The following is a 13835-nucleotide window of genomic DNA, read 5'->3' on the forward strand; positions in this document are numbered from 1 at the left end:
ATCTCTCTATTATAATCCTGTAATTTATATTTTTATCCTTCTATATTGTAAAAAGGATACAGTTTTAATACCTTTTATATGCTTACTATATAACAAACTATTCATTCATCTTAATAAAGCTGATAATAATTGCTCTATTTAAATGGGGTAATATAAACATAATTCTATATAATTATATTTTTATGTACTTATGAATCTGCACTTGAGAATATTATGCATGTATTTGTAATATATATATAAAATATCTTATGTAGTAATAGTAACGGCAATATAGTTCAAATAGTACTATTATATATAAATATTTTTAATATTTATTGATATATTTTAAATAAATTTGTTTATCTGTTTTTCGACAAATTCTGTAATTCTCGATATTACAGTAGTTCAAAAAAATTTAAATTTAATATAATTACATATTAATAATATTTTATCAAAAATAAATTCTATATTAAGGAAGGAATTATATGTATTTCTATTATATATTTATAAATAGTATTTATGCTTATGTATGTTACTTAATTGGTACAAAGTTTATAATATAAAAAATTAAGTGCATTATTTTAAGCTTTAATATAAAATATTTTTAACATTAGATGATTTTAATGGTTCTAATAGAATCAAAATTAATAAATCAATAATTATTTAATTTAAAATATAAATATTATATTTTATATTGTTCAAATATAGAGCTATGTATGAATTTGAATTTCTTATAATTAAAATACATTTTTTCTAAATAGATTTGAAATAATAAAACAATCTATGATTGCTATGACTTCTTCTTCATATATATAAAATTTTATAAAATATTAATAGTAACATATTAGGTTCTTATATATTACTATAAATTCACTATATATTTTTTTATTTATTGCCTAATAGTTACTAATATGTATGTTGCAATTATAATATGAATAATTCTTCCTACTATTACTTTTGAAGTTTTGTAGATTATTAATAATCATTTAATTTAATTCATTATAACATGAATTTTTTTTTTTTTTTAGTATTTATATATGTATTTATTATTGTTATCCTTCTTGTGATTTAATTATATGAAATTTAAAAATATAAATATAAGAATTATGGAGTGTAAATTAAAATAAATTAACATAATTTGTATAACAATAAAACTTGATTATTAATTATGATTCTTTATGTTAATTAATCTTTTTCTATATTTACATTTAGTAAAAATACGAATATAAATCTGAAATACGTATTTTATTTATTATATAAATATTACATGTTAATAAGTTATCTAATAATACACTAGGAAAAAGTCAGATAAAAAAAAGAAAGTATTGCAGTATATAAATAAAAATATAATACGTATAATAACTGGGAAATTGCACTATACTATATGAATAAATTACAAATGAATCTTATAGGAATGTATTTCAGTTTTTTTATTATTTATATTTGACTTCTTTTTTAATAATATAAATATATATAAGATGAATGGAATTGAATTATATTTATGAGGAATTTCACCTACATACGCGTGGTTCAAAAAAAAAAAATATACAATATACATATTGGGTTATTTTCATAGTTTATATTCCTTATTTTATGATTATTATTGTTTTCCTTTAGAATAATGTGAAACGCTTGGGTGAATAATTAAAATTTATTGTGTATTTTCATTTAATCCTAATTTTCTTCTATGATCATGAATCTTTTAAGGAAATGTATCAATAATGTTTTTATGTATTTACTTTTTAGGCAATATATTATATTATTCCATTAAAACAATGATTAAATCGATTTATGAACTTTTTACACTTTGTGAACTGTGTTATTATAATATTCAATATATTTTTTTATTCTTTTATTTTGAAATATTGTAATGTATACTCTATATTTCGTTATTACTTATGTATATGAAAAGTACTGATATTTTATAACACAACATGACCTTTTCAGCAATTTCAATACGTTCATATCTATTGATAGCAAATTTCTTTTGCTTTTAATTATATTTTATATATAGAATATATTATGTTTTATACTTCCATATATTTTGTAATTTTCTTTATTTTAACATTTTTAATCCATTGGCTTTTATAATTGTAATATAAAAATATTGTCATTTATTTTTTAATATTGATTTTTAGTATTTTGTTAATTACTTTTTATATTATATTCCAATTTTTTTTAGGTTTAAACTAATAATATTATTATACATTATATCTAATTAGATTATCTTGAAGAATGATATCCTACTCTGTATGGTGTATCTTGCCTTTCTGAATTATATTGTGTTTCTTTGTTTTTTTTATCTATTTTATTCATCAGATTATTACCTCCTGATATTCTATTACGTATCCATGAGCCAAATGGTGTAAACTAATAAAGGAAAATATATATCAAATATTTAAAATTATTATATTTATAAGGCCTTATTATTTCTCTAAAATGCATAATCGTGCATATCATACAATATTCATATTTTTAACTAAAATAGTTGTTAACCTTATACGTAATAAATGAAACGAATGACATTGCAGAGAATGCAACAATAGGAGTTGTAATTGAAGATACTTCGGAGTGTTTTTGGTAGGATGGTAAATATTCAAATTCATTACATTTGTATGTTTTATACATTAAATGGTTATATGTTTTTCGAAATTTTTCTACTTCATTACAAAGATGATTGTCACTGTTCAAGTTACAAGTATCTTTTAAGCTCTCATACACTGTAACAAATAATGTATTATTATGACAATCATCTTCTTCTGCTTCTACTTCTTCATCTTCATCTTCACCTCCATCATCATCTTCACCTCCATCATCATCTTCACCTCCATCATCATCTTCACCTCCATCATCATCTTCACCTTCATCTTGTTGTTGTTGTTGTTGTTCTACTGATTTGAGTATTTCTGCCAAACTTTTATATAGTGCAATTAAACTTTGAATTTTTGTAAACAACTCTTTAGTAATGTTTTCTGTATATCCTCTACACGTATTTATTTTTTCAGCATCCATTAACTTTTCAAGATATGTTGACACGTCATAACTATATTCTGAATCCTCTACCACTTATTGCTATGCCCAGTAGCTTAAATATATACAAGCATCCTTTATATTAAATAGGGGTTCATGATTCTTTATATGGTTTAAATATTTTGTTGCTATTAAACAATTATGCAAAAATGATTCGTCAGTACAACCTTCCGTAAATATTGTAGTGTCACAACTATAAGTACTTCCTTCAGTGATCTCAGCTTCAGAATCATCTTTTATTTTTTCATATTTAGCATATGATGATACGAAATTATACTGTAGTAAACGAAATTGATATAATGTTATATATGAGCATCTATATTCTTATCTTATTGAAATTTTCTAATATTATTCATATAATGTAATATTAAAATATTGAAATATAAATAATCAATGCTATAATTAATGTAAATATACAAGTTSTTTACTCATTTTTGATGGTATATTGGTTCAATATTCTTTATCTAGATGAAATAATGTCGATCSAATATGTATATGTACTTAATTAAATGATCGAAATTCATTATACTTATATAGTAGGAATAATATGTTTTCATATATAACATATAAATAAAATTTTATACTGTTGTTAATCCTTTAATATATTCTTAAGTTTAAAACATAGCATTAATGTTTTGCTATAAAATAAGAATATTTGCTTTTGATAATAACAAAGTAAAAAGTTGGGTTTATGTCAAAACAATAATGATGTTGTAAGAAAATATATCACTATATATTATATACCATTAGAAGAATATTACATATGAACAAATATTTTTATTTTAATCATCATGTTTATTATCGCATTTCATATAAAACACAATTATGTACTTATAGAAAGTGAAACACTTATTTTTCTACCTTATTTTTACACCGAATTATAATAATATATGAGTTTCTGAATAGTTCAATTTATATGCACACAACAAAAATTTAAATGAAATAATGAATAACGTTTAACATATTGGAATGATATGCTTTGTAATAAGTTATTTTTTATATAATAACCTATTCATAGTTAAAATTATATTTTAGTAATTACTTCACAAAAGTATTTGTTTTACAATTGAAAAGATTATCTATATATTTCTCTCTATATAAGGTAAAAGGCATTTTTTTATGTTCCTGTTTTTTTTTTTTTAAATAAATTATATATAATACAGTTATTATTTATTTTCAGTATAATTAAATAAATGGAATCACATGAAATATATGTAATTGTAGATAAAAATATATAAAAATAAGGGAAAAAAAAACCAAATTAATAGTTTCAATATTGTTGTTTAAAAATGTGCATGTACGCCAAAGCATATTTTTAAATGTAGAACAATAAAAGATATATATATTATATTAAATATAAATGAAGTTAAATTAGTGTAACCTATATAATTTGTATTAAATTATCATATTAAAATTTAAAATATAATATTCTTTGATTATAAAATATATTTTTATTTTTTTTTTATATGAAACATAGTATATGATTTTTTTTTTTTTCAAACACACAAACACAAATTGATTAAGTCGTGTCGTTATTATGATGCACCTATTTTACGTGAAATCATGTCGCTTAAACTAATATTATTAGTATTTTTTTATTATAATATATATTTAATTATTTCTTATTTAACTGGAAAAGTTATGAGATTACGTAATATCTTTTTTTTTGTATTTTTTTACTTAAATAAATAATTTATTAATTATTCAGGGTTATATGCCTTTAAAGGAATATATAACAAGTATAGTACAATAAAAATAGTATTACTATTTCATTTTTATAATAAATATATTTAAATAAAAATGTTTTATAGAAAATGAATATATAAAATTAAACAGATGTTGAAAAAAATGGGATAAATAAGATCAAAATAGCTAAAATGTTGTAAATATATATAATCTTCAAAGAACAGTGATAGATTATACCTTCATGACTATATAGAATTGCTTTTGTGAATATATATGCTAAATTTTTACACTTTCAAATCATTTATAATTTCAACATTTTAGCGGATAAAAATTTTACTGACTATATTTTTTATCAGCATGAAGGAAGCGTACTAACAAATGTAAAGATGTCGTTTGTTTAAATAATAATGTTGGTGCTTTAAGAAACGGGAAAACAACTTTGATTATATTACTTCTTCTTTACATTATAATAGATTGGAAAAAAAAAATTATAATTTTCTTAAAAAACTATAAATAGAAGCAATTGAAATATTTTTAAAAACGTATATATATGTGAATAGTTTTTATAACCACTTATTAATACATATTTTCAGATATTAATTTTTTAAAAACTAATTATTACATATTTTATGATAACACTATAAAACCAATGAGTTAGATGAAACAAACCTAATGCAAATGTTATATATCATTAAGGGATTGTTTTTTATGTTTGTAAAAAACATTACTTATAATAAAAACAAGAGTTGTCATACGTTCGGAAGAGAACAAAAATCAAAATTACCTATTTATATAATTGTTTTAATATATATAAATATATCATTGTTTAATTTTATTTCATAAGCTAATTCTTCGTCATATTCATCTAAAACATTGATTTTTTCGTGATTTTTCTTAATATAAACCCCATCTGCTGCAGAAACGATGGAAAAAGTGATAGGAATTCCTCAAGCGAGAAGTATCCTTTCATTCGGATACTTGTGCTGTTATTAGGAATTTTCTTACGTATTATCGATTGTTATATTTTTTTTCGGTATATAACTAGGATTAATTTTACCTTTTATTTTTATTGAAATGTTATGATATATATAGTTAGAGATTAACCTAATTTAGGCATCATTTATTATTGTAATATTTCGTAAAATGAGCATTTACAGGGAGCGTAATTCAAAAGCGCATGCTTACAAAAAGTAACATGACAAACTTATCATAATATCAATTGCAATTCGTATATATATTATTTTTTTTCTTTTTCGTTTATCGGACTTTTTCTATTCTTCTAATGATATAGAAATGGTCACAACAAGGAGTGCAGATTTCCATATTACATTAAAATATATTTGAAATATTTAACATTATAACACAAAAACGCTACTAATTCGTTATTATTAATATATAATAACCGTTAATTGTATATGCAGTTTCGATGTACTTATAATGTTTGTAATTACGTGAAAAAGGCTAACTATGTGTGGCACAATTTTTAAAATTTTTTGACCATTAAAATTTTGAAGCTTCTGGTGTATCTATTACAATTGTTGTTAAGAAGGGGGTATGCTTCTTATAATCTTACGTGGTTGTGTTATTATGTCATAAGGCATACATCTGGAGCATTAGATAGTTATCTCGAAGTATAAAACACATAGACAGACATTTCTCCCCTTAGCCTTAACATTTGTTTTAGCATAAGTATCGCTGTTTTATGGGTAAAAGAAATTTGGAAACAACTGCGCAAACAATTTTATGAAGCTATTTTTATAGCCCTTACATTGGCATTTGTCATAATTATATTCTTAAGCGAAAAATTGAAACAATTTAACTCGTTTCTGTTAAGAATACACGTGGAAGGGTTATGTGAACTGTTCAGTTTTTTTTCACGCTTTAAAAATATGTTTGGTTTTATATTTAACATTAGCTAACAGATATGGCACATCTTCGAACATTTTTTCGGTTATTTTTTGGCACAAGTAAGCAACATTTTGGACGGTTTATATATAATATATTTATGCAAACTATTTTATGGATTAGATTTAACATTCCATCACATCATTGTTTGAAATTATCCATTTATTTCATTTTTGAAATTTTTTACTGATTAAGTTGCTAATAAAATATTTAATGTTGTGTTTTTACATTATTTTTAAAAATTCGTGTGGGTCCATTTTCACGTTTTTAAAAAATAACAATGTAAAGGGAAAACGTTGATTTGGGGATATGAACATTGGAAAAGGAGAAGTATAAATTAGGAAAATGTATTTCCAGTAATAGGTACATCTTTACGAATATATTTTACCTATGTATGTCTTTTAATCAACTAAAGTGTTTAGATTAATTTAGGGCAATTATTTCTTGTCCTATAGTTTAATAGTTCAATTAAGTGCATTATTTCCGAAGGGTAAAGTTTACATTAAGTACGTTACATCATATATGCCGTGCGAAGACTTATTGTATACATTAATTGACACAATTGTTTTATGAGGTAGAACATTTCTTTATCAAAATGTTTGCCTATCCAGGAAAAAGAGGTAAGTTGAATTAATTCTATAAATAGAAAGATCGTTTTAGGGTTAAAAAAAAAGGCACCACTACAGAAAATTGGAAGGGCGTAGAGAAAGAAAGCACCTCTTAAATTAGGATTTATGTGAGGAATAAATGTTGTGTGTTCATGTAATATGCTAAATAAATATTAGAATGATAATAAATTACATGTTAGATCGATTTATTTAAATGATATTATTTGGAAATTCTTTCAATTCGGACATATGAAAATATACATAGGTATTTGCAATGCACATTTCTCTTAATATTAGGGAATTTTTCTATTATTTAATTGTTCTGTTCTTATTTTTTCTAACCTTTTTAGTGTATTGTAGAGAGTTATATATTGAGCACACAAGACACATATCAAATGTTATAAGATGTCCAGATATAAAATTACCTTTTGTTTTGCTTGAGAAGTGAATTTGCACGACTACAAATTTGGTTAAGTAAGACTACACTTTTAAGACTTTTCGGTGGATATATTACACTTTTATGTATTTATAATTCAGAAATAGTAAAGGAATTTGTTTATAAGGTGGTATTTTCATACTTATTACAGTTTAAATAAATTCATCACAGTTTTGAAATATATTTTAAACATGTTAGGTAGTAAGCTTTTCCTATTTGGGCATAACAGTTTTATATATGTAGAAGGATTGAAATGGTAAAATGATAATTTGCTACAAATAATTTTAATACTTATGTGTTTTTAAAAGAAGGATAATTTTTACAAAGTTTCCAATATCATTTTTTTGCAAGTGCAGTATTGTTTTAGCGAAAACGTTAAAAAAATTATTCATTTCGTAAAATACTTAACAAAATAAATGATGCAGTTGATATTCATTTTTATGCTGAAAGATGGAATAATTATGGCATAAAAATATGGGTTATTTTTCTTCAAGGCACGCAAATCATATGTGAACAGTATAATAAATATTTCTATTGAGTTGTGAATATTTGAATACCGATTTACTATTTGTAGATACTGAAAATAACTTAATTTTTCTTATCACAGTGTAACGTTAATTGAATTTATACATATATTGTTTGTATATTAAAGAAAAATATTCATCAAAAACTTACAAAGGAAGATCACTTTACCGTTAGAGAATAGTAACTAAAAGCTATTTTTTTATTATTTATAAATATATTTATTTTGTGTAATATTAGTATAACTAAATTTATTTTATTACTAAATAAATAACAAATAGTGGATATTTTTTATGTATATAAAATTTATGTAATCAAATAGTCATTGTGGCAACACAATATCTTAATTTTCTAGACATAATTATGTATAATTCGATAATACATATTATTTAATTTATATACCTAGCCCCATAATGGCAACTCAAAACAAGAAAAATTGGGTACATTTTTATTATCTCATAGAATAATTTAACTAAGCTCGTTATATAGACATTTTACATTATTAGTTACACAAAAAAAAAAAAAAACTAATAATGCATTTTCTAAAAGATAACATTTAATTATCTATTTAATTCATTTTTATTGTTTCATTTCCAGGACTACGTTTTGAAAGGTTCTGCATCATTTGAATTATATGACGAATTCAATAAAGAAGTCCCTGATGAAAAAAAGATTAACAGTAATGACTGTAATGAATTCAAATCGACAAGTAATGGTTACAAAAAAGAGGCTTATGAATTATGCAAAAAAATTATACGAAATTTAAATAATTTACACGATATAGTTGTTCCTGAAACTCGTAGATATAACTGTTTGCACTACAAATATTGGATAAATAATGAACTAATAAATATTTTTAAAAATGATTCCGAAACTAAATATGACATTGATATGATTAAAAAATTCCTGAATATGCAAGACACATTTAATAATGAAAAAAAATATTATAGCTGTAAATATGATATTAATAAGATAAATTTGGAATATTTACAAGAAATGAGTGATAGGAAGGATTTAAACGATTATTTCAATAATTATAATACTATTAAAAAGAATATAAAATGTGGATCTGGTAAAGTAGATACGTTTGAGGAATACGTAAATCATATTAAAGGACTATATGATAAGTACAAAAAGAATTGTTGGGACCATTTTGATTACTGGCTAAGCGATTGTCGCTCTTATTTTAGACGTGGAGAAGAGTATGATCCAAATATATTGCTTTCAAATTTAAAGTGCGATAGCGAAAATAGAACAGGAGAACAAGCTAATAGGGGAGGAACAGGTTCTGTAAAATATGTACCCAAAAAAAGAATGACATTTCATTATCTTAAATGTAAGGATAATGCTGAGAAAAAACCTATTATGTGTGCTTTAGTCCCAGTGACTATGGAGTATAAAGATGATAAAGTTGAAGTTAAAGAGAATAATAAAGCGGTACGAAAAGGAATTCCTAAACCACCAGATCCATGGTCAACATTCGGAGGTATACTACATAAAAAGAGTGAAATAACTGCTCAAAGTTTAAACGAAGGTGTTCCTAATGACTCCCAAGTAGATTCAGATGTACCAGGGAGTGATCCATCGAATTCTGAATTTTTAACGGAAGCAGATGGTGTATCACCTTACTTGGTGTTGACGGATGACGAAATTAAATGGAGAATACTTGATTATGAGACATTGGATTGTAGGAACTATGCATCAGAAGATACTTATGGGTTGTGTAAACGCTTAAATCAACTACATCAGGAAGGGAAATTTAAATCACAACCGAAGCCTAGTAGTTACAATGAAACATCCCGAGGAAACTTCAGTAGGGGAGTTAATTCATTAAATGCAGTATCATATGACATGGAGGAAGATTACGAAAATTCTTCTAATACGTCGGATGATATGTATGCTTTATTAAAGTCTAGCAAATTCCGTACAGGAACAGTAACTTTTTTAATGTTAGGAACTGCTTTTCTTGGTTATGCTTATTACAAAGTACGGTTTTAAATGTTGAGTATAAATAATTTCTTCTATTTTTTCATATTTGTATTTAGTAAAACTTTATACTAAAAAGAATTAGATATATTGTACGTATTATATTTTTTCGTTTTCACTTTAGTTTACTCCTGTTGGATCCTGGTTTAGAAATAGAAAAGGAAGGAAAAACGAAATTGCTCACAAATATTTTGAACAAATATCGAAAGAACCTTTTCAACCTATTCCCAAATCGGTGAATACAAATTCGCGAAGAAAACGAGTACAAATCGCTTATCATCAGAGTGGAGATTAGAATTATTAAGAAGTTATGCAAAATGATAATTTATTGGATGAGGCAAATGAGAATTTGATGCTAGCAGCATAGCATATGTTCCTTTTTTTTTAATGAGTCTATAAAAAACGTGTAATATAGGAAAAATGTAAAGCTTTCATTATAACACATTACTTCGAACATATAAAAATTATTATAATATTAAGAATATGCAAATTTACAAATGTGAAAAAGTTAACTGAACAAGTATTAAAGAAAAAAAGCGCTTTAAATTTGCACCACACATCGTATGTATTTATTTTTTTTTTTTTTGTTAAAGCATTTATCTAAAATGTTTTTTTTTTTGTGACTTTTTTTAGTAAATGATAAAATTTTTAATATTGCATATTTTTTTTTAATCCATAAAATCAATTAATATGAATTATTTTTATAATAGCGTATGACTAACATATCTCAAATTATAGTATTAAGTTTTAATAATATGATTAACATACAGTTTTATGTTCGAAAAAGTGTAATATACATTTTATTGGATTGAATATGAGAAAATTAAGGGAAAAACGAATTATGGGGAAACACTAAAATTAACACTTTTGTTCGGAGTCATCCTAATTTTGAGTATACATATAATGCAAATAAATAACATAAAAAAATATTAAATTATTCATTTATTGATAGCATATAAGAGTAACCTTAAAAAATATATAGAAGGTTATTATTTTAATATGTGCTCATTTTTATGCTGGTCCTATATTTCTATAAATTTAAATCGTATTCTCCACTTAGGAATAAATAGAAAAAGAAGCATTGCTCTATATATTTAAAATGTTTTTATCTTTGAAAGTTAATCGAAGTGATTTTTTGTTTTTTTTTTTTTATAATATAAATTAACAAAATGAAGTGAAGGAACTAATCAATTAATGTTGTAAATTTATGAAATGTGTATCTTCCAAAAATTATGAAAACATGTATTCTACACTTTTTTTATTGGAATTACCTTATTTATATTAATACTCATAAAATCCCCCACTTGTTTGAACTAATTAACTTTAATTCTGTGAATATCCTACACGCGGTCTACTGTTTTGATCGTCCCTATATGGAGGTTGAAAAGGTGCTCCTAAAAATTCTCGCTCCATATCTTGCTTTATTTTATGTTTTAATGTTTTCGTGCTTCCTATGCGGTTGAGAAACCAAGATCTAAAGGGCGTGAACTATTGGTATAAAAGGAAAATGCGAATTATTTATTTATACTAACATAATAATAATTACGATTTAATTATAATATTTTATTTTTTTAAATGTAATATCCTTTACTTTATATAAAAAAAGGAAAAAAAGGATTGTTCCAATAACTGAACTAAAAACAGTGACAGGAAGTTGGAGATATGGATTTTTAGCTGGATTTTCTGGTTGTTCTTCGCTTGCACGTGGTACATCTTTTGGTTGTTCTGGACAAGCAGTTTGAATTATTGTTTTAGGTTTACATTCAGGTGGTGCACAATATGGCTTACAAATTGTATTGAGATCTTTACATACCTCTGGTGAACAAACTTTTTCAATTTTTTGTGGTGGATAATCACACTCCTTTTGTTCTGGGCATTCGGTACTTTTATCTGGTGGACAATCTATTTTTCCGAACAGAGATCCTACCTTTTTTAGAGAACAATTGCTATCGATTTCGAAATAATTTCTCTTCAGTATGGTATCACTGGAAATAGTTGAGATATACATTAACATATGTCTCAAGTCTGTGTTCCTCTTTTCATTAAAATATATGCACTTTTTACTATCAGACATTATATCTTCCATTAGCTCCATTTTCTGGTTAATTATGCACATATTTTCTAGTGTTTTTTTGATGTTAACTAAACCATAAGAAATATTTTCATCGTCGAAATTACATGGTTTATCATAAATTTTTCTTTCTTTTTCTAATTTTCTCCATACACAAGGAATGCAATCATTCCATATATTAAGCGACAAACTACGAATTGTATTATACTCATTCTTTTCTTTATATAACCAGTATGTAAAGTACCTGCAATAATCATTGCCAAATTCTTGGTTAAAATGATTTTCATTGTCCTTATAATTTTTAACAATTCTACGAATGTATTTATGTATAGAACCTAATTTTTTACACTCTTCACATTCTTGTAGATAACTAGATATGTTTACCTTGTCTGATTTAACATAATCCAACTTGTTAAAAAAAGAAATTTGAGGAATACTATTTATTGCGTTCTCCTGAAAATTACAATTACAACAAAAAAGTGAACTGAATTATACATAAATAAACCTTATTAAACAATTATAACTGTCAGAAGAAAAAAGGAAGGTTTTGAATGTAAATCTTAAAAACATACCACATCGTCCATTTTATCATTCTCTATTTTATTTCTTTATAATTAAATTGTTCTTTTTTATCGAATTTAAAGATTATGGTATACAATAATATTTTTTTATTACTATTACGATTTATACATATAAAAAATAGGTTAATAACTTATACATAGAAAAATATTAAATATTTAAAAAAGCAACAATTGAAAAAAAAATATACACTGTTATTTGTTATATTTTTTATATATGTATTATTGGAATATGCAAAATACATTATAAAAAATTAAATAAAATATTATCGATAATAATTATATAAAAGAAAATTAAATTTTTTTTTTCTTCTACATCCTTTATTATTATTGCCCTATTACATTAAATTATGTTTTATAATGTATTTTGATAATAATTATATAATAATATGAAATGAATAATATATCCTTGATTTATGAAGGAGTCACGTAAGAAACTTAAAAATATATAAATTGTTACATTGTGTTATTATTACACAATATTAAATTTTTCCATAACCTTATTTTAATCTAATAATAATATTATAATTTTTAATATTTTGTAGTAGAATATCGGTTTTGTTAAATAAAAATATAAAGATATTCATTAATTAAAAAAAATTAATTTAAACATATAATACTTCACATAAGACATGGGTGTACATTAATAATTAATATTACATTATATTTTCATTATAAAAATAATGATTTCTTTTGCTAGGATTATTAATTAGGTATTGATTATAAGCATTGATTCCTCTACTTTAGCTCCGATTTATATAGTAAATTACATTTATAAATACAATTTGTTTTTATATATAGTTATTAAAAATTTAATTGTATATTAATGATTTCATTTTTATTTCTATACTTTTGGAAATGTTAAGTATTAATAAAAAGAATTAATCACGTTCTTCCCCCAATTATGTTTATTTAAAAAACAGAATTATCTAAACATTAGTATTATGATACACTTATATGTTTTTTTTAATGTGACACTCTTTTCTTCTTATGTATTTTTTCGGAGAGTGCACTTATTATTTAACTAATTGTTA

The 13835-nt window shown here is 23.4% G+C and overlaps 3 protein-coding genes across 3 annotated transcripts, besides 2 other annotated features; 1 reads left to right on the forward strand and 2 right to left on the reverse strand.

Annotated features, from left to right (window-relative positions):
* Positions 1 to 2202: 2202 nt before the first annotated feature.
* On the reverse strand, positions 2203 to 2991 carry PVX_106720 (variable surface protein Vir33 (truncated), putative; the record flags this gene model as incomplete). Its single annotated transcript, XM_001612541.1, has 2 exons — positions 2203 to 2349; positions 2476 to 2991. The coding sequence occupies 2 exons, from the start codon at positions 2989 to 2991 to the stop codon at positions 2203 to 2205; spliced, it is 663 nt and encodes a 220-aa protein (XP_001612591.1).
* Positions 2992 to 8579: 5588 nt separating this feature from the next.
* PVX_106725 (variable surface protein Vir12, putative) lies at positions 8580 to 10505 on the forward strand (the record flags this gene model as incomplete). Its single annotated transcript, XM_001612542.1, has 3 exons — positions 8580 to 8606; positions 8764 to 10101; positions 10461 to 10505. The coding sequence occupies 3 exons, from the start codon at positions 8580 to 8582 to the stop codon at positions 10503 to 10505; spliced, it is 1410 nt and encodes a 469-aa protein (XP_001612592.1).
* Positions 10506 to 11097: 592 nt separating this feature from the next.
* Positions 11098 to 11117: a microsatellite.
* Positions 11118 to 11212: a microsatellite.
* Positions 11213 to 11475: 263 nt separating this feature from the next.
* PVX_106730 (hypothetical protein) lies at positions 11476 to 12807 on the reverse strand (the record flags this gene model as incomplete). Its single annotated transcript, XM_001612543.1, has 3 exons — positions 11476 to 11640; positions 11744 to 12631; positions 12796 to 12807. The coding sequence occupies 3 exons, from the start codon at positions 12805 to 12807 to the stop codon at positions 11476 to 11478; spliced, it is 1065 nt and encodes a 354-aa protein (XP_001612593.1).
* Between the last annotated feature and the right edge of the window lie 1028 nt (positions 12808 to 13835).

Source organism: Plasmodium vivax, genomic scaffold (genome assembly GCF_000002415.2).
Source record: "Plasmodium vivax scf_7147 genomic scaffold, whole genome shotgun sequence".
NCBI lineage: Eukaryota > Apicomplexa > Aconoidasida > Haemosporida > Plasmodiidae > Plasmodium > Plasmodium vivax.